Source organism: Ammospiza caudacuta, chromosome 3 (genome assembly GCF_027887145.1).
Source record: "Ammospiza caudacuta isolate bAmmCau1 chromosome 3, bAmmCau1.pri, whole genome shotgun sequence".
Taxonomy (NCBI): domain Eukaryota; kingdom Metazoa; phylum Chordata; class Aves; order Passeriformes; family Passerellidae; genus Ammospiza; species Ammospiza caudacuta.
Window position 1 is genome coordinate 82,752,664 of NC_080595.1, and position 21,524 is coordinate 82,774,187.

The window sequence follows — 21,524 nt, forward strand, 5'->3', positions numbered from 1 at the left end:
TAAAAACAAAATAAGAAACAGAAATATATTTACTGTCATACAATGGTAGGTAAAAAAAATAGGTATTTTAATTGCAAAATCTCACAATGTAATTAGATGTTAATGTCATGTCCAGTACACTCAAAATATGTACAATTATGCCCCAAAAAATGGTAATTTCACAGCTTCCTGTTGGCTCTGATGCAAATTAATGAAATAAATGGTCATTAACAGTTTCCTTGGCAGTTTCCTTTCTCAGTAACAGTCACTTAAATTATAGATAAAATGACACTAAAACTGAAGTATAGTAGTCGATCTCAGCACTCCTATCTTTACAAAAAATGTCCATAAGACAAAAGAATCAGTGTAAGTTCAGATGTAATACCATGGTTTGGGATCCAACCAACTAATTTACATGGGTTAAATACTGGAGGTTTTAGGCCTTTTTATCTTCCTTAGCACTGTGTTGTATTTTAGTTTTTTACAGAGTTTTTTATTAAAAAGTCTGTGTTCTATCATACACACCTCGTCATGGATATAAGAGGGTTGAATCCTCAGTAGAAAAGAGAACAACCCTAGCACAAAATGGTAACTCTGGGGAAACTCCACTTCTCTGTAATGAGCCAGATGACCACACAATCTGAAAAGAAATGGAGAGAAAACAAAAGCCCTAAATTACAAGTACATTTAGTATTTAGCTAGCATTTATATATTAAACTGTAATTAGAGACAAACTTTACACTTTACCAACAGCATAAATCACAATTCTAGTTTACAGTGTTGATTCCTGTGAAGTGATCCACTCCTGCAAAACCATGAAGCATAGGACTGAACCAAGGTATCTTCAGAGCTGGTGCAAACACACTAAGAAGAAAAAGCCACTATAGCTTCTTGCATTATGAATCAGGATCTTACTCAGCCAGGCAAAGAATACATGTTTTGACTTTCAGGACTAAATGGAATCACTGTTTGTTCTTCCAGCTTTTAGAAAATGTAGCAAAGTCTTAAAATGACTACCTCACCCTATGTTTTAAATTTCTAAGACTATCCAATTCAAACACCTTAGGTTCTTTACTCTGTTCTCTCTCCACAGGGTTTCCCCTCTCATCTTCCTGACACTATGTCATGGGATAATAACCCATTCATTTATTGTCCATTGCCTTTGTGTGCTAAATACAAATTACATGTATAGAAACAAGAGAGAAAAGCTAAATTAAGTCAATGGAGTAAAAGAGTAACATAGGAAACACTCAAGCAAACACTGATGAGGTCAACAGAAAGTAATTAGTGCTGTAGCAGCCTTCTGCTTCATTATTTTGTAGCTTTTGTGGTTAAAATGTTAATGAAAATGATGAGGTGATTTTATTGATGAAGTATATAATGAAAATAGCAGACTAGATTTGCTGGTAACAAGTGTCAGACCAAACAAAAGATGACAGAGAGGACAAGCTGCAGAGATAGCTCTGTAAACATTAAGTTCACCAACTTAGGTTGGAAAAACACCAAACTGGATAAGGCTCAAATTTAGTTTAAAATACTACAAAGTTTCAATTTTTAAATAAAAACACTGTACATTGATATGGGGGTTCAGGTGCTATATTCACCTATAAACTCTATATATCTTCTAACTTACTAGGTATTGCCTTGGGATGTGGAGAAGCAGTTTAAAATGTTCCCTGTGTCTGATTCAGAGCAGCTGTCTTAAATACTCACCAGAACAACAACTGGGATCTGTCTGTCCCAATTTACAGGTAAGTGTGCTAATTACTAGACTATAAAGTCATTTGCTCGCTCCCTCTGGCCCAGCAAACATTTACATTTTACCTCAAACTGGAGGAACAGTCAGACCTGTCCTGAGTGCCAGGCAAGCTGCACTTCAGGGAGCACAGTCTGCTCAAAGCCTCCCAAAGTCTGGCACATTGGAAACCTGCAACTAGGTCTCTCATGCCATACATCCCATCCTCTGCCCTACCTGACACCTCCCAAAAGAATTACAACATTTTTCACACACTCTAGTACCTCATCATGTATGGAATTATACAGCCCTTCAGCTTGGAAAAGATCTTTATGAACATTGAGTACAACTCCTGTCACCTAAAAACTTAGGTGTAATAGTTTAGGTAGAATATAATAAATAGAATAATAGAATAATAGAATTATAGAATTATAGAAAATAATAAATAGAACAGCAAATCAGTTTAGAATCCAGTTTAAAACAAAGTTTTAAAATAAAACATAAAAAACATTTCACCAATGATTTGACTGATCTCAGCTTTGCTGACACTGTAATCATACTTTAGTCCCAGGAATAAAGCATTATAGCAGTCCTGTTAGGCCATGCTGATTTTTAAATATAGAGAATTTGTAAGTTTTTTTTTAGCTCTATTCTACATACACAGAGGATAAACCCTCATATCTGAGGGAGTACATGTTGTTTTCCAATGTTAAATAAGTGTCAGATGTATACTTAACTACTTGCATTGCAAATGATATAATGGGAAATTTAACTGGTAAGAATTTAAATTCAAATCTTGTTTCATGAAGGCTAATGACAGTTTGCCATTAACATTTTAATATATTACATATGAAAATGTAGGTTTAAAAACAGACTTTGCATGGAAGATTATTCACACAAGCATACACCGAAATATCCACTCACTCAATGTGTACATAAGATTTACGCAAATCTGTGGTAAAAGGATTATTACCTCTACTCCCTTAAAAAAAAAAAAAAAGTTCTTATTCATACAAAAGAATGAATCCATATAACCAAACCTCTTGTAAGGTAACACTGTGCTTACATTATTCCAACCCATTTATGTCACTGTGGGTATGTGAAAAGTAATGTGAAAAGGAAAATAAAGATAAGCAACTAAATCCACCGAAGACAGAAAAAACAGCATACTCATAAAACCCAGCTAATCTCAAAGGGAATGGAATGCTTTAAAATCAGGACCAGACTGCACAGGGGATATTGATCTCTGAATACCATTTCAAATTATATACCAGATAAAGATATCACATGTTACTCAACAGACAAATGAAATCTCATTTCACATGAATGTAACCAAACCTTCTTTCAAAAAAAACCACTTTTCAATAGCATACATGAGAAATTCAGAATTCAGGAGACTCCAAGCCAGCTACAAGAGTTGATCTTCCTCACTGATATTCACCAGTACATTCCTCTTCTGGATTAGGGTTTCATAATACAACCAATAGCAGAACCAAAGTCTGGTATATGATCCAGAAGTCACTGTGATTAAGGCCATCAAAAAATCAGTATAGTGATTTAGAAAATTAATTTTCTGTGCTTTTTTAGAGGCCAGGGAGGAGAGGAATGGGACTGTTTTTCCATTCTCTGGAGAGCTGCATCACACATATTTTTATAAAACACTGTAAAGAAATGAAGTATTTGCACCTAGCTGCTACTCTTGCCATGTGACTCTAGTTGTTGATTTTGTCTCATCTCTCTTCTCATAAGCTCATTTTGATCACTCTTCATGTTACAGTTTGTCTACTCACAGTCCAAGACTATCCATTCCTCACACACCCCTTTCTAGAAATGACTGTAACTGTATGTGAGCACATAGCTGTGCACACACCCTGTATTTGTCATTTGCAAAAATGTATGTACAGGACTTTCTTTTCAGGAGAACTTTCCAAAATTTATTTAGCAAAAATGTGAATACTTACTTCTCATTACATAGTTTAACTGTACACAGCCAATAGTCAGGGTTCATGACTGTCAGTAAACCACATTTTTCTTGCAAAACTCCCTTCAGGCTATGCCCGTGAAAACAACTCCCATCTGTGTTTTCTTCAGACCAACTTAACTGAAAACTTGAAGGATTTGGCTTTTCAGCACGTTGCACTGAACCAGACAGCTTGCCAAACTGATTTTGTAAGTTCACAACCATTTCTGTGCAAAGAGAAACAAAATAAACAAATGTAAAACTACTAAGTACCAGAATACTGTTTAGAGGTGACTTATACAACAAGAAAATGGGGTATTTGTGCTTTTTAATTTTTTTTTTTTAACCTCTCCATGAAAGACTGAGAAATCCTGGAAGTCTCTAGGTTATCTCTGCCACCCTCTTTGCAGGTTTTAATGAAACATTTTGAAACATAATTCAAAATGCCATGTCTTTTATACCTAATGATATTAGTAGTGGGGCACTCTTAAAACATTCCTGCAGGTAAAACCTGTAAAATCCATTTGATACTGCCAGGATTTTTATGCTGATAGAAAGCACATTCATACACACATGGATTGAAGGTTAAGCTTTCCATGAAGCAAATTTCAACTGGTAAAAAACCCCAACAATAAAAAAAACCCATTCCATGTTTGCCTGCTGCTAGTGGATGAACGACAAGCTTTCCTAAGTTATTGAGGCTGAGAAGGGAAAGAAGGTATCATGATAGATCAGCACACACTGTATGACTGCCTATGCCTTGCTTCTCTAGGATAAAAAGCAGGTTAAAAACATTGTTGGACCTTTAACTGCTTTTTATGAGCTGTATTTAAAGAAACACATTCATGTACTGAAAAAAAAAACACACTGAAAAAAACCTCCGAAAATCATCCAAGGACTGGGAAGTTTTTCTTTCAAGATGACACTAAAATCTATGATCAAAATCAAAGGTTCAGGAAGGTTTCTGAAAACGTGTTCTAGAGCACCATCTCTATTGTGGTACATTTGCTTTAAGATCAATCCTGCCCAGTTGCAATTACGTGATATTCCTGCTCACAACATTATGATAAAGCTCCATAATCTAAGTGGTCCTCTTCTAGCTCCAAGAGAAGCAGAGCCAGAAGAGGAATCTCCTTTCCTATAAATGCATGAATTAAAGGGCATGTGAGTAAACAATCAGCTTGAAATGAATACATCTAAACATAGTTTTCCATGGAACATGACTTGATGGCAGGAGCACTCCAACAGGATTTTGAAGAGTGAGTACTTAAACAAACTCCCACTGTTTTCTTGCAGGAGAAATCCAACATGTGTAATTCATACCAAATAGGATTATACAACTTGTTTAGAAGTCCCTGAACCATCACTTCCAGAAACTGAAAGAACATATAAAAAAAAATACCACTTGCCATACTTAATAACTCTCTTCAAATACCTGCTGCTTTCTGGATAACATAAAACGTAGAATGAAGAACTCCAGATCTCATTTGGCTGAATAAAATTCTGCTTTTCCTTATTTCTGCAGACAACTGGGGTTTTGTGGTTTTGTGGTTTTGTTTCTTTGCTTTTATGTCAATACAGACTCCAGAAACTTCTCACAAGTACTTCCAGAGCTACTAAAATTCAGCAGCTGTACCTGCATTCTCACCACATGGTGCTGGCTACCCAAGTAAAGCCTTCCTTGCTTTTTGCAGAGGATTGCAAGGAGTGGGAGAGAAGAGGGACATGCAAGATCTACTAAAGGACATACTGGGATATTCATACTAAAGCATTCAAGAAACTAAAGGAGGAAACAGACAGGAAAGCTACAGAAGAACGACAACTCACGAGGAACAGTGACATAAAGGCAAACTAGAGAAGATGAGGACAAGAGCACTCATTCTGAGACATGGCTCAGTAGGTTGTTGGGAAGACTGGCAAAGGCAGTTTCAGCTGTGCATGTTTGAAAAATTCTAGCCACAGGTTGTAAAACAGTACTACATTAATTGTACCCAGAGATGAAAGAGAGGAGACAAAATATTTTAAGATGTAAATGTTATCAGTCACAGCTGAAGATCTATGATGGGAAAAGTTGGAGCAGATTTCTGTGTTGCTGGGAAGAAGCAAAGTTTACTCACGTCTTCTCTTTAGAACTTTAGATTTATTCTTGACTGAATAAAACAATGGCTTTTCACATCTCCACAGATACCTACCAGTAAGAGACATAAGAATTGTTAACAAAAAGAAAGCTGGACCAAATGAATAAATGAATAATAAATTATTACAAATACTGCTAAAGTTTTAAATTAAAATCAAAATAATCTAATGTTTAGTGCTATTAAGAGCCACTGCCCCTCCAACATATAAAGGAAATCTTTTTCTGAGCAGGTAAACCAAGGCATGTTAGCCCAGATCTACTGTAATCAGTTAATTGTTCAGCTGTATAAGCTATTTTTCACAGTAAGTGAGCATTTAATAAATAATGTGGATAAAGCTTATGAGTATAAATAGAAAATTAAAACAGTCATTCTATTCACTCAAGCTTGGTGAATGGATATGTGGAACAAATTTCTAACTTTTTTCATTTCTGTAGGGATCAGAAGTTCACGCAGAACTGTCTACCTTAAAAAAGAAGTACTTAAAAACCTCTTACTTGGCCTTTTCTTCATCCAGTTTCTTTTGCTCCACATCCAAGGAATGTTTCACCACCTCATACCACTTCTTGAACTCAAAATATGGGCCCCCTGAATAAAACATACACACTTTAGTTTGGGAAGAAATGAAAGAAATGACAGAGAAGGTCCATAAGCACTTAGACCCTGCATCTTGCACCTGTATACAAACTAACCCAAATGCTATGCGCTTAAAGAAAATATACTTGATCTAATAATTCTGTAAGAAAGAGAAACACAGAAATGGAACGAAAGAAGAGCATGTCATAGGAAGTGCAAAGAAGCCCCATATCTTAGGTTTCATTGATTTAGCACAAGTCAAACCTTTTCCCTCCTTTCTGGAAAGCTAAGCCTAGAAACTACCTCCTCTCTACCAAATCAACTAGTTCTCCACTGTGTGGAGTGGCCTTCAACTGTTTCAGAGTTGAATTCAAGGGATTAATGAAACTATGCATCAAGCTTAAGTTTAAAAAAATAAAATCTAAAGAAGATCAGATGCAAAATTTCACATATGTATTTCATATAAAATTTCACATAAAATTTCACAGATGCAGTGTTTCACCAGCTCCACACTGTCAATCCCACTACCTCTGAAATCTTATAGGATTGGAAAGATAAACTAGACAATGGTCTTCATATCAGTCTCTCATGGTTTGGAGCACAGGAACTTCACTTGTTGATATGTGAACAAGCATTTACCAGCACATGCAAAAACATGAAGACATAGGACATTTAGCAGCACCTTTATCCCTGATCCTCCAAAGAGGCTCAAGACTGAAGCAGACCAACTGGGATAAGAATTCCAAACAGAAATATGGTGTAGACTTACATATTTAAAAATAATCAACTCTTATCCCTCTGGGTGGAATATCTGCATTGTGAATTAACCAGACTTTGCATTTCCCCATGGCCTGAGCTGCACTGCATGCGATGCTTGCGTCATGCTCAGCTTTGCCAGCCAGTTGTTCAAACTCTCCTGAAGGTGCATACACTGTTCTTACAATCAAACTTATGTACCTTTTGTATTATTTGCATTTCTGCTGTTTGTACTATCCTGCTTCAGAGAGTCTAGATTCTAAAATCATAGATGGTCTCAAAAAGCAAGAGATACATGAAAGGAACAAAGACCCCTCAGAAGTCCTTGAAATTCAAAGGTCTGGATACAACTTCTTTTATCAGCTCCTTAAACCCCGAGGTTTAAGTAAATACTCCTAAATTGCTAGGAGAGCAGTGTGGGAGCCAGTAGAAATTGGTGTTAAACTTTATATGAATTATTAACATCTGTCACATGCAAATCCATTGTCAGAGACACAATGCTACACTGTAATAACCCTTCACCTGGCCAGTACTGCTGGTCTGACATTCATGTAGCTGAGCTGACTGGAAAATACACAGCTCTGATACACACATATATATACATCTACATAAATCTCAATCACCTTTTATTTGAACAAAACCCATATTGTGGATGTGTGCAGTTCACAGAACACACATGGTAGGTAACTATAACTATCTATTGTACTGCTTCTAGTGTGGTTTGAAGAAATGTAGGAGCTGAAATACTATTTTTAATTTAAAAAAATTGACTAGAGAATGGATAGTTAAGTTGAGAATGGAGTCAACATAAATTGAATCTTTAAAACTCAGTATTAACCATTATTCATTTAAGCACTCTAACTTTGGGAAAATGCCAGAGGCAGTTTTGAGCTCTGGCACTGATCAGTCATCTAACAGAAATTCTCACATCAGCTCCTTTGTGCAGCTGCTCACCATCACCCCGACATCTTAAGCACAGGGACAACAAAACACAGCACATGGATCATTTGCACCAGCAGATTTTAAAGTAAAAAAGTGGGCAAAGAATGAGCTGTTAATTCCCAAGGGCAATGAGACTTGTTAATAAGGGAGAAACCCCATTAAGACATTAATGAGCCTGAGCTTGTAAAGCAGTTGCACAACTCCTCACTCCTGTCACTATCATGTACTTCAAGTTTTCAAGGGAAGTAAAAAGGAAAATAAAAATCCACCATAAGTTTGTGTTTCCACCTTAATGTGAAAATTACCAGTTTTAGTTAACAGGGATGTCTCTAGTTACAGCAGTAATTGAGCTCACACATGACTAACACCATAATTTTATTATGGACCTAAATTTTAAACAAAGCATCAGAAGGGTCAGAATGACCCAAAACTGGATAAAAGGCCTTGCAAATAAACTGCAACACATCTTCAACTGTGATTTGGATCAGGCCATGGAACATCTTCCTGAAGATTTCTAATCTCTGATTTGGTCTTTCTGCCCTCAAAGAACCATGTTCACACCATTATCTTCTCCATCTTAATTGCTGCTAGCTTTTCCACACTCTCTCAGGATTATTTGGACTAAGAAACTAGATTACATCTGAAATATGTTACACACTAAGACATTTTATTTAACAAGACTAAACAAGTTTGGATTTTATCATAAATGTGGTTTGATGCCCCTAGTAAGTATCTGCTATTTATGATCAAAGTGTGCTCCCTTTTCACGGTGTATCCATTCATCTCCACCTACCACACATAAAACTCTAAACCAAGAGGCAAACATGCACAAGCAGAAGAAGAGAGGCACCCAGCAAAATGTGTACCAAACTCCCCTATCCCAAACAAAAAGAATTGTGCAGGTACTCTGGGGCCAGTTTACATGAACAGGATCTACTCTTTTCTCTAAATAAAATTTCCCCTTAATGAATGACAAAAACACATTTTCATGATCAATAAGAAAAGTCTTTCTAACCCTTACTGCAAAACAGTTTCATTTACAAAATCGTTACACTGCTTCTACTAGAATATTTATATACCTTCTGTGTTGTTTTTATTTCTTTCTTCAGCAAACTCTGAAAGTAACCTGTAAAAAAAATTTTAAAAATCAGGCTCTTTTGTAGATCCAAATGCTTCACTTTTCACATGAAGTTCAAATACAACAGACAAAAATGTCATCCTAATTTTATTCCAATTATCAGATACAACCCAATGAATTTTAAAAGTAATTAATATTTCATGTCTAAAATGCCTTCAAGTGTATGGTTTAAGCTACTGAACTTAAGTGAAATTCGAGTAGTATAAATTTAACTCTAAAGAAAGAACAATCTTAGACAAGCATTTGCACTACTTGAAATTTGAGGGTTGCTACAGATTTGTCTGTACACTTACCATTCATAGTGATCATCTAATAAAAACAATAATTTGAGCACAACTACAATAACTGCTGCAGCAAGAACATCATATTTCACTTTTCTTGTTGACTTATTTCCAGGCATTAGAGTCAGGAAATCCACTTCTCCAATACCAGTCTTTTTCACCACTCGACAAGTCCAATTATGCAATTCATCTGATTAACATAAAAACATAAAATGTTAAGACAAACTAGAAATGTTTTTACGGTGCAAATATGTTGGGCATTGAGGAAAACACTGCTTAGGTATTTTAGGACCATTTGACAACCATATTTTTTCGGTTGAGGAGTATTTTTGGATACTTTTAAAAATACTAGGCAACCTTCACTGTGCTTACATGGAAAACACTTGTGACTTATTATATATTCATATGGAGAATAAAAAAGTCACATATTTAATAGTGCTTTGATGTTACTTGAATAATATAGTGAGATCATCCTGAATATTCTTGCAGGAAAGCCTATTGCAAATCCACATAAATATATTTTCAAAAAAAATGCCCAAAAGCAAAAAACTTGTCACAAACTTTTTTCCTGCATGTTGACTGACCAGCCCTGGCAGGAATCAGCCCTGCACAGAGGAGGAGCAGGGCTGGCTGTAAAGCAGCTGGTTGTGCAGGCAGAGCAGCTTGGTGGTGGCAGGGCAGCACCGCTGCTCCCCAGCAGAAGCTGTGCCAGGGAGATCCAGCTGCAGCCCCACAAGGTGCACAGCAGGCATCTATACAGGCTCTTATTACTCTGCTTATTTTTCACAGATACAAATCCCCCAAATTTCTCACCTTTCCTGTTCAGCAAGAAATACAGGAGTTGATTACATCACCATCAGATTCCACAAAGGTTAGCAATGTATGACTAAGTACAACCTTAATCCAGCTGTACTTATACCCTCTTGCTGCTTACAAAGAGTTCAGAAGGAACCTGTTTTCAATCCTCTCGCACATAACAGTAAAAGTCAGAAAAAAAGTGGAAACTAAATTTTCTTATAAATACTAGAAGCATATTTAATTTCAGATACATAAAAGAGTCTCTTAGTTGGTATTTAGTGTCCTTTAACACTCCCAATTCATTGCCTTCTTTTAGGAGTTGTTAGACAACAGCAGCAGCCCTTTTCAATTAATAAAAAAAATGCTTATACACGATAAAAATCTAAGTTGCATGGAAAAGGACAATATATTCCTCTTTTGCAGTAAGTTTCAAAGAGTACTTAGTTTTGCATTTCCTGTAAAAGATCTGAAAATAACAAATTTGCAGCCTTTTTAAAATTCAATTTATACTTCACAATCTGTAAAATAATGTAATCCTCTATGGGATCACAACACTGGCATAAAACTACAAAATCAGAATTACCACTCCAGAATTTTAGCCCTAAACCTTTTGGTTATCGTCTCTCTATTCAATTGTGACTAAATATAAAAACCAAACACTTTTATTCATTCTAACTAATTGCAAAATAACACAATAACTCCCTCCCCTACTATGAACTATTGGAATGTTTTGAGAAAAAAATTTACAGGCTACTTGTCTGTGTAACTCATCTTCAGTCACAAAGATATTTGACAGAAAATATGGTAACATAACAGAGAGTTCACATACTAGGACATACTGGTCTTTTCCTTGACAAGTCAATATTCAAGACTTCATTATAGGACAGACAAAAACAGTCAATACTTATATATCATTACAGAACTAAAATATAAATGAAGTGAGACAGAAGCTGATCTGTCACACACCATCAATTAATATTAAAATAAATAGTAATATACAATATTATATAATACACAAAATATATTCTTTATTAAAGAATATACATCCATTACTACATATGAGAATTTCAGAGCTAAGCAATCAGGTGCCAACTACATGAATCATTTAGCTGAAGTTAATATATCACATGAATTCAACAGGTGCCTCTTAGTTCACATGGATACTGAAAGATTTAAAATGAATGATCCACTCCACAGCCTTACAGAACCAACATCAGAGTGCCCCTGCATATCTGGGCCCATAACACGTACTCTAAATGTTTGAGGAAGGTGCTTTCTATAGAAAGAATATCTTTCAGTTCAAGCTGAAATGGGAATAAATTAGAAGGAAAAGAGCAGGCACTTTGAAGTAGTAATTTAAGCCTTTTTGCTAGAGTTTAATAAACCACAGAAAAATTTTATCAGTTCAGGCTAGGGAAAATATTTACCAGGTAAATTAGCTTCCATCAAGTACTTCATGCACAGCATGTCTGGATGAAGAAAGCAGCTTTCTGTTATATCTGGAAAACGAGGCAGGTCTAAAAATGCTGCAAGCTCATGCATTTTGTTGAATACTTCTTTATATTCAGGCCACGACTGCAAGACAGGATTGTAGGGGTTATACATTTGCTCTATTACCATATTTTTAAGCTATTTAAAATTATTGATGTTAAATTCTGAATTGTTTAATACAGGATTATTTATACAGATTTTTTTAGCAAACTATAACTAAACACACATGCAAGAATGGAGCCACTTACATTACAGTAAATTACAGCCATTACAGTACTGCAAAGAGAAACTGCTAGTTTTAAATCCCATGAAATACAAAAGGAAAAAACAGAAAGTTGCTTCAGATCTTCCACCATCTCACCACCTTTCTTGTGAAATGCTCATTATGCATCCAGATTCTCCAAAACTGAGAGCTTTGGGAAAAAAACAATAGAGACGTAACTGAGGGTGAACTGTCTAAAGGGCTAAGAGGTCAGAGAAGCACAGAAGGTGGAGGCTGGCAGGGACTGCTTGAGACCGCTGGGTCCAGGCCCCTGCTTGGGTCAGTTCAATCAGGGTGCCCAGGAGCACATCCAGTCAGAAACTGAACATGGCCACAGATGGCAGCTTCCAAGGGTTGAGGGAAATCTCCTCCAGTGTTTCACCAACTCCAATGTACAAAGGAAAAAAGGTTTTGTTTCCCCCTACGCTTAAATGGAATTTCTTGTATTTCAATTTGTGCCCTTTTCCTCTCATCCAGTCACTGGATAGCACTGAGGATCTGGTTTTCCTCCTTTGCAGCCTCCTGCAGGCACCACACCATACCTGCCCTGACTATCCTCCAGCTCCAGCATGAACAGTCACAGTGCTCTCAGCTCCCCTCATTTGTCAGGCCCCACTCCCCTATCTCCAGAGCCCTTTACTGGACTCTCTCCACTGCATTCATGTCTCCCTTGTACTGGGGAGCCCTGAGCAGCACCCAGCACTTCTGATGCGCCTCACCAGTGCCAAGCAGAGAGGAAGGATGCCCTGTCTCCCTTGAGGACTTGTGCAGTCACCAGAACTGCTCAAATCCTAGTGACAGTGACCTTGCAGTGACACCAGCCAGCTGCCTCAACACTTGTGCAGCATCTCATTGCAGCCCATGAACCTTCATATGTCCACTTCATTCACATGTTCCCTAAACTGCTTCTCAAAAACTGAGGCAAAAAAACCCAATCATCACTTTAGCCTTCTCCTTGGTTTTTGTAATCATATTCCCATTCAGCACCAGGCCCACATCCTCTAGAACCCTTCCACAGAATCTTTCATGTTATTTAGTTGAAAAAAAAAAATCCATATTTGCATATTTATTAGTGACTATAAATCTGAAATTCTCTTTTTGAAACCATTGGCTGCATGAGAAAGTTCGCACAATTTGTACTGAGGTTTGCTGCTATAGGAGAATATAAATTACAGCAAGATTTTGACATGTTTATTCATAATGAACTCAGCAGGACCTGAAGTTTGCGTAAGTATGGATCTGAGGTTTGACCCTCATTTCACAATACCTGAGCTGCTTCATTAAATATTCTTAATTTTCTGTAGTTAAAATGATTACTTCAATTTACCTCTAAAAGCAACAATTTCAGTTGTTCAGGCTACTTTAACATTTTAAATGTATAAAAAGCAATGATTTTTTTGCCTTAGCTAGGGATTTTTCTAATTCAGCAAGCACTTTATCATGTATTCATATTTTATAAAGTCAATTTGTAAATTTGGAACCTTCCATTAAAAGAAACTTAGCAGGGCTTTACACTTTATGCACAACTTCAGAACTTTTCTGAACAAAAGTGAATGCAGGCTTCTGCTCTTTTTTTAGTTCAGATTACAGAGTAACTGTGTTTACAACAAGACATGATGTGACCTAATGTAGTTTCATTCAATAATTTGCCTTCATTTATTTTAATATAAGCTCTGTAGCCAATGCTCAAATTTTGTTTTGAGTGATTACCAACATTACGCTGTCTCTTTTTAAATGATCTCCCCTCAGACTGCAGTTCAGACTTGCATGAACACATGCTAAGGCAAATGAATAATTCTGCTGTCACCTACTATTACACATGTAACTTTTTGTAACAGTTAGGAAGTTGTATCATGTTCATTATAGTTTCTAAACAGTGTTAAAATTGGCTTAGACTGCTCCAGGACTATCTTGAGAAACAAGTAAAACTTGCACTACCAGAGAGCTCTGCAGAAGACCAGGCTCACAGTACTTCCCATTCCTTCTAAAAAGCAGTGCTAAATTGAATACCAAACCAATCTTGGAACAAAACCTGAATCATAGGTAACTTCTCTTGAGTGTACTGGGAGAAAAATTAAAGTCCCACATAATTCAAATAAGAACATTACATGAATACTATTCATAATTAGATAGCAAGAAAATATGCTTTCCCCTAATGAAAAGCAGTTGAATTAGTAGCTTCTTGATAATATATCACAGGTGAAAATAAATGAAGACACTGGGAATTTAGTAATTTGAAGCATTCCTGTTCTCAAACATCAAACTATCACCAACAGAGTTATCCAAAGTCTAATCTGACACTGAGCTACTTTAAGGAATATAGATCTTAACTGGAGGGCTCCAATAGACACCTTTATCAACTTTCACCTTGGCTTCCCTCCTTGCACCAGGGCAAGGAGACAGCTTTCCTATCCTAGGTATTGGTCAAGCAAACCTTCTTCCCTCTGCCCAATATCTGCTTTTGGTTCAAAGCTTTTGTTTGCAATCCACAGAAGGCAACTGGGTTCTTTTTCAAAATGGCTAGAGAGTGCTTAACTTTGCAATGACAACCAATGTTTTTTTTTTTTTTTTCTGAAGACAAAAAAGTGGTATAAAAACTACAAATAAAAATTAAGACTGAGAGCTACCACTTAAATTATTTTTAAAACACTGTTAACAGACAAAAACTGTTCTTGACGTCTGTTCGTAAGAGATCAGAAAACACAGAATGTGCATCCTAATAGAAGATAAAGATCAACCAAATCAACTGCTGTTTCCCAGGGTTTAAAGCCTAAGCCCAAACACATTCCCTGTAGTAGTCCCAGCACTATGCCATGATGGTGAGGCTGAACTGAACCCCTGCTTCCAGCAGCAAAGTCACCTCTGGAACTGGGAGCTGCAAGCACAGCCGCATCCAGCACAAGGTCACACCTGCCTGAGACACAGCACAGGGCTGAAAGGCCAGGGCTAAGGACACTGAAGGGTTCCTGCAGTAACCAAGCACTGGCTGTTTTCACCAGCCACTGTATGCCCTGTTCATACTCTGTTTAACTCTGAAAGAGCTGTGGGTTCACACAAAAAATCTTTTATTCTGTCAAATTTCAAACATATTGGGAGGGTTAAAAGAGAAAGAACTCCCAAATTCCACACAACCGACACAGCAAATATTGAGACAATATTAAGTAAAGATGCAGCATACAAGCAGCCTCAAAACTAATAAAAGTTACCACCTTCTACTCAGCTATGTATCTCTGAAAGAAAAGAACCTGATAAAACAAGTTGCCTTGGAAGTCAACCAGCAAATTCACTAGGAAAGCAAGATCCAGAGCCAGGGCCTCCCTCCTTTAGTTAAAAAACTCTGCCTCCAGCAACCCATGATTAAACCCCAAGGGAGGAGTACTTGGAAAATAGAGGACAGTGTTAGATCATATGCCACACACCCTCCAAGTATAACTTTCACTTATCCAATCATAAATTAAAAACTTCAAGATGTATTTCTGTGGTATATATTAGGACAACTCCCCTGTCCATCACCACATGAAGTTACTAAGTTCTCACCTTGTTTTGGGAACCTGGGAAACACAATAAAAACCACATATAAAACTCAAGTTACAAACCCTTAAGGGCACCTAATAATTCCAGGAAGACTGACAAAAAGCCCTTTTAAAGCTATTCCACCTGCTAGTCTTTTCAGGTGTTTCGCAAGCTGGGATTCCTCCAAGACTGATCAACAATGCTGACAGAGTCTGTAACTTGTCCAGAGGTTGCCAAGACCTTTTCTTAAGCTTTGTTTTAAAATCTTTGTCTCTTATTCCCACATATGACAAATAAGGTCACTCCAGAAAGCAGTATAGAAGATTAGTATTACTTGAGAGTACTTTCCCCTGCCCCCTGAGCACAGGAGAACAAAATACACATCGTTGAGTCAGTGAAAAAGTGTCTATAACAAGATTTTCATAATGATAAATATTCATTAAACTATTTAAATCAGTTGTCTTTATCTTTCAAAGTTACATGGCATTTTTCACCTGTATTAGAAAACAACAAACTGGTTTTCAGGAGCAGAGGAGCCAAACTATTAGCATGATAATCAGATCAAGTAACAGGTAATTGTTTTGAGTAAGCCAAGATTGCAGCCTCTCCTACTTGTTTGGACAATATCAGAATATTGCTGATCAACAAGCAGAAAACAGTATGCACTGGCTGGCTTTCTAGAACAATTTGCAGGCTCCATAGTTTCTTGTTTTAAATGTGGTCTGGCTGACTCTTTTCTTGGATAACTGTGTAAGCCATTTTCTTCACCCGTGTCAGGACAATATCCCATTACTTACATATTCACAATATTCACAACTCAGCTTATGGTATAATGATAATGTTCTACTATTTCTGGAAATAAATAATTATACAGTTATTCTAAATTCTTCATTTCATATTTTTCTCTTTCATCTTTCTTTCCTGTTCAGTATTTTTTTGCAGCACAATTCCCTTCCTTATCTTTTTACCTGTGCATTTCCATCCTGGGATCCTTTTTTCCCCATGCCTGCACATTCTCTGAAGTTCTACTTATGTACATTCTCTGAAGTTCTACCTACTTTGTGATGCTTCTATTCCACACTGGACATTTTTCCCAAGGGATTTCTTTAATGATCATTTAATACTGGAACCTAATAAGATCTGACTAATTTTTTCATTATCAGCTTTTTGTAAATCTTAGGGAATCTTCTAATGTTTAGAGTTGGATATGCAAGGCTTCATCATTTTTAAGATGACAAATTCAACTTGGACTGAGTTTGAAAAAGAGTGTACTAAACTTACCAGGAAATGGATTAATAAAGCCATTCAATTTGTAGGTTTGGAAAACAACAAGTTATGAGGGTTGAGGAATGGGTTTTTGCAACACAATCCAGAATTCTGCTTCATACCTTGTGTAAAGCAGGGCATGCCCATAAAATAAAATAAAATATATTTATTGTAAAAATAATAAACCAAATGGCTGCCCTAGTGCATGTAAAGATCTTTGAATGCTGCCTGGATTGAAACACACATTCCCAGGAACCTAAGCTGGCTCTACATTTACATAAGGTAAAATCAGGTACCAATAATGGAGCAGAGCAGTCAAGTTCTCTATGGCACCTGGCTCACCTTACTTTGCTTCTGCTGCTCAACTGGTTCACATATATCTGGTCATCTGCAGCATGAGCCTGATGTGGGATGACAGCAGCCACAGTGCATGCAGATTGCATAAAAGACTTGACAGTAGAGACAATAACTGTATTAACTGTGAAATTTACACCCAAATTAGTATTTAAAACTGAAGGAAATTATCTTGTGGACCAATTATTACATACTAGATCATTAACATGGTCACAAATCATATTTTTCATATTTTTTGTATATTGTTACAGTACTACTAATCTAGCTACCTCCCATATAAACCTACACCAACACATACTGCCAATTTATTTTAAAACAACATCGGTTTTCCCCCTTGCCTGACCTCTATCTACCTCTCAGGCACAACCACCATCACACCTGGAACAGCCACAAACGAATGTAATAGCCATCAAACACAAATTAAAGGTACTTTAACATTGTGTATTACAATGAATACAAACTTTGAAAAAATAGGAAATAGTGAAACTTTTTTTTTTCCATTTAACCTAGCTGGAAAAAAATTAATGTAGGCAACTTTGTAATGGGTAGATTCTGAGCAGTCTTTTCAGGAAAGCCTTCTTTGTCAGAGCAAAGGGTATACAGAAAAGACATAGGCAATGTTTGAAGAGACTCTTTAAAGGTCCCTTCCAACCCAAACCATCCTGAGATTCCATGGCATAGTCAGCACTGTCACCACTGCTGTATAGAAACACCCTAGGCTTGTGATTGGCTGGTGAGTGTGAAATTGGACAGGGAGGAGCCCCTGCACCCTGCTCCTGCCTCCTTTCCTCAGTCTCATCTGAAACAGGAGAACAGACTCCAGGACCCCCACGTCTGACTCAGTGCACTCATTTTTACATGGACTGAATTAACTGTGAAATTTACACCCAAATTAGTATTTAAAATGAGTGGATAGCATTTAAATGAGTGGATAGATTTCTCCAAACCCTGATATCCATGAATCACATACAGACGCTGATGTAACAGTGAGAGGGTGTGCCTGGAATTATTAAAAGGGGACCAAATGACAAGAAGAAGACAGGTGAAACTGCTAGAACTCCATTTAGATAACTGCAAAGAAATATGCATCTCGTGGAACTTCTTCCATTAGAAAGACAAAGAGACCAAGCACACAAGTAAAGCTGCTCCTTTACAAGCCTCCTATCAAGCAGAAGGAAGAAATAAAAGGAAAATAATTTGTCGACCTGAAAGACAGGGAGACAGGTTGTCCAAGTTATGTGTCAGGTCACAAATGGGCAGAAGGGAAGAAAAAAGAAGTTGGGATACCATCTCAAAATCACAGAAATCACACGGGCAGGCTCTCACTTTCTCTCTCCTTTTAATAACTGTTTCAGCTGCAACAACTACTACATCCTAAAATCCCAAATTACTCCTGGCCATTGCTGTAGAGCAAGTGAGAAGGGCCTTTACATAGCAAAAAGATTAATTTTAGAAAATGACTCAATAAACAAAGTTTATGTCTTTTTGAGAGAAAAAAGGTGATAGACTGCATTAAACTGATCCAGGCAGTTCTTCTTTACTGAAGAATTCAAGATGGCACGAGGATGAGCCAGCAACCTACATACAAAGAAAAAAGCCATCTGAATGTCTATTATAGATGTACTCCTTTACTAGGGGAAAAAAAAATATTTGGCTGCCTAACAGGCTTTTTAATGGGCTACTTTCAGAGGAAGACATATTTTTCATTACATGATTCCTGGTTAAAGTGGTTTTTGAATAAATGAGTTTCAATATTATTAAACCACAAGAGACACGTGCTTGAGCATTACATTGTTCATGCTCACAAGCAAACTCAGTCAAGTATCACTTTTCCAAAAAATGTAGTCATTCTAAAAACACATAGAGGACTCCAATAAGGACCTGAACTGTCATAATGTATTGAAATCTAAGAGTTTGGAAACAAATTTTATTGAATTTCATAAATACTTCGGTAAGTTTGTTTTCTTTCTTCATTAAGTAATGCTTAAAGACAGGTATGGACAAGCTAGAGTTTCTGTTACACAACAGCAAGCTCTCATGATAAACTTGATTACAATAACCCTTTCAGCAGTGAACTTCCTCCTCAGCTTTTTTCTTTCAAATAAAAGCCTCACCCTTGCTTCTTTTCATTCCGCACTACTTTCTACCCTGAACAAGTACTGCATGCACCTGCTAAAATGCACAAAAAATACAGAGTTAGGCAGAGAAAAAAGCCCCTCTGATGGATACACACCCACTCCAAAAAACCTTAAGATTATAAGGTATCTCAAAACACCAGCAGAACAAAGCAGGAATCCCTCCTTGTTTGGGAAAGTAAGTGCAGCACAGCTGATTAGCAGAATTTGTATAGATAGAATTTTATCCCTCTCAAAAGATTTTTTTTTTAATAAATAAGAATTAACACCTTCTGTCTGAATTTGAATTCTTTAAATAGTTACCACTGAAAACAAGAAATAAAAAATCATATGGCAATTAAGGTAATTCAAATTTCAGTCAGGAAAAGAGGCTCTTACACATTAGACCTGGAATGTTTTGAGAAGAAGACTTCAGCAAACAAAGGAACATGTCTAAAAGCCGGTCTGATGGATAAGCTTTCAGGGAAACAGAAAGCTGTTAACATTCCTGTCCAAACTCTCCAAGAGCAAACAGCAAATATTTTGACCTGTATTTATGAGTTCATGAACAGATTTAGTCAGGAATTACTCTGTCTGAATCAGACCCAAACTAAAATATATATATGCAATCCACCAAAATTCTAAGTATTATGTACATGTCCACAAGTCAGCAGTTTCCTAAGAGCTGTGTGATGACTTGAAGACATGTGCTTTAGCCAGTAGCAGATTATTAAGGGATACAAAATCCTTTCAAAAAGCCAGTGTGGAAAAAAAAAAATACAGGCACCATTTTACAGCATTTGGAAAATCATCAGGTTTCTTCATGACTGTGGCACAAACCCACCCCAGTCCCTCAGGCAGGTGTCTTTGTCCCAGTTTTCCACCTTGGGACAGAGCTGCACAACACCAGCCCTGAGAGCCCAGCCCAGAAGCAGTCTTGTGACCAGGGGGAATGATCAGCATCAAAGGAGGAGAAAGGACCAAATATTCTGCAACTGAGTTGGTTTCACGTGGCTTGTACTAATGCAGGCTTGAACTCCATATTAAATGAGGAAAAGGAAAAGATTCCAAGCAGCTCCCTACTTCCTGCATACTGAACTCAAGACGCTACCTCGCTTTAGAACCAATATGAGATGAAATTGTAACGACTACACCCTAGAGCATTTATACAGTCTCAGCTAAATGCACATTCTCTTCAGTAATTCCTAAATTTCATATGGTCAATTGTAAAACTTTAATCAGCATTCAAAGAAATGAAAAGAAGATAGAGTATTAACTTAATCTGTTCACAAATCAGGACCTGTACTTGCTGTTAGGGCCAAAAGAAGACTGCACAGAACCGAGGACTGCTTAAAAATATTAAGGGTAAAGTGCAAAACCCCTTGAGCTGTGGTCCCCGTCAGCCCAGGAGCTCCCCCATGACCTAGAATTTATTTATTCTTACATGGCTTTTCATGTTTCTCTTCTCGCTACATTCCTAGGCCAGGCTTCTTGCAAGTGTTCCTGCTTCCTCCTGGCATTGGGATCATCACTACTACTCAACAGTAAGGAATTTTACATTGTGAGTTATTAAACAAGCAATTCCTTTATAGTTCCTCCATCAAAACAAACCAAAAGGTCACTAGAAAAATACAAGCTATTTTTCAAATAGCAAAGTTTTGCTTAAGAAAAATGTGTCATATTTACTGCTTAGAATTCTTTGGTGTAGGCTAGACATACCCCTTTTATGCAATGATTTTGTGTACTTTTACCATTTAATCATTCCTCAACATTTTTCAAGTTGAATAAGAAACACCCTGAGATCTGTAAATGTGAAACTTTATCAGACCATATTTAGTTCACTTAACTTAAAGGCTTGAACTATGACTTTTATTTAAAAGAGTTTTTCTAAGATAACTAGTTAATGAAAAATGAAGTTTTACGATCTTTAAAAAAGTCTCCCCAGAACACAAAACCCACAAACTGAAAGCTAAACTGAAACCCCAGAACAAAAAAAAAAAAAAGTGACTGTACCACATCAATCAAAATAATCTATTTAGCCTTGCACCCAGAAGCGAGCAAGCAAAATGTGCAGGGAGAAATTTAAGAACCAAGCAAGCCACAACACTACCAAACATCTGTCCAGCTTTGTACCTTTTGTGGCTGACTCAGCAGTGAGATCTCACTATTCTTTTGTTTCCAATCTCTATTCCTCCATGACATTTGTACAGTCAGCATCTGGCCC

At 36.9% G+C, this 21,524-nt stretch overlaps 1 protein-coding gene across 1 annotated transcript in view; it reads right to left on the minus strand.

Moving 5' to 3' along the window:
* Window positions 1-21,524, minus strand: part of TAF1B (TATA-box binding protein associated factor, RNA polymerase I subunit B) — a 45,804-nt gene continuing 24,280 nt past the window's right edge. Inside the window, exons 9-15 of the mRNA XM_058802182.1 lie at window positions 11,728-11,875; window positions 9,515-9,692; window positions 9,163-9,209; window positions 6,307-6,397; window positions 5,792-5,862; window positions 3,676-3,901; window positions 1-619 (exon numbers count right to left, since the gene is read on the minus strand). Coding sequence (XP_058658165.1) covers window positions 400-619; window positions 3,676-3,901; window positions 5,792-5,862; window positions 6,307-6,397; window positions 9,163-9,209; window positions 9,515-9,692; window positions 11,728-11,875 — 981 coding nt within the window. The 3' untranslated portion in view covers window positions 1-399. The remainder of the gene's footprint in view (window positions 620-3,675; window positions 3,902-5,791; window positions 5,863-6,306; window positions 6,398-9,162; window positions 9,210-9,514; window positions 9,693-11,727; window positions 11,876-21,524) is intronic.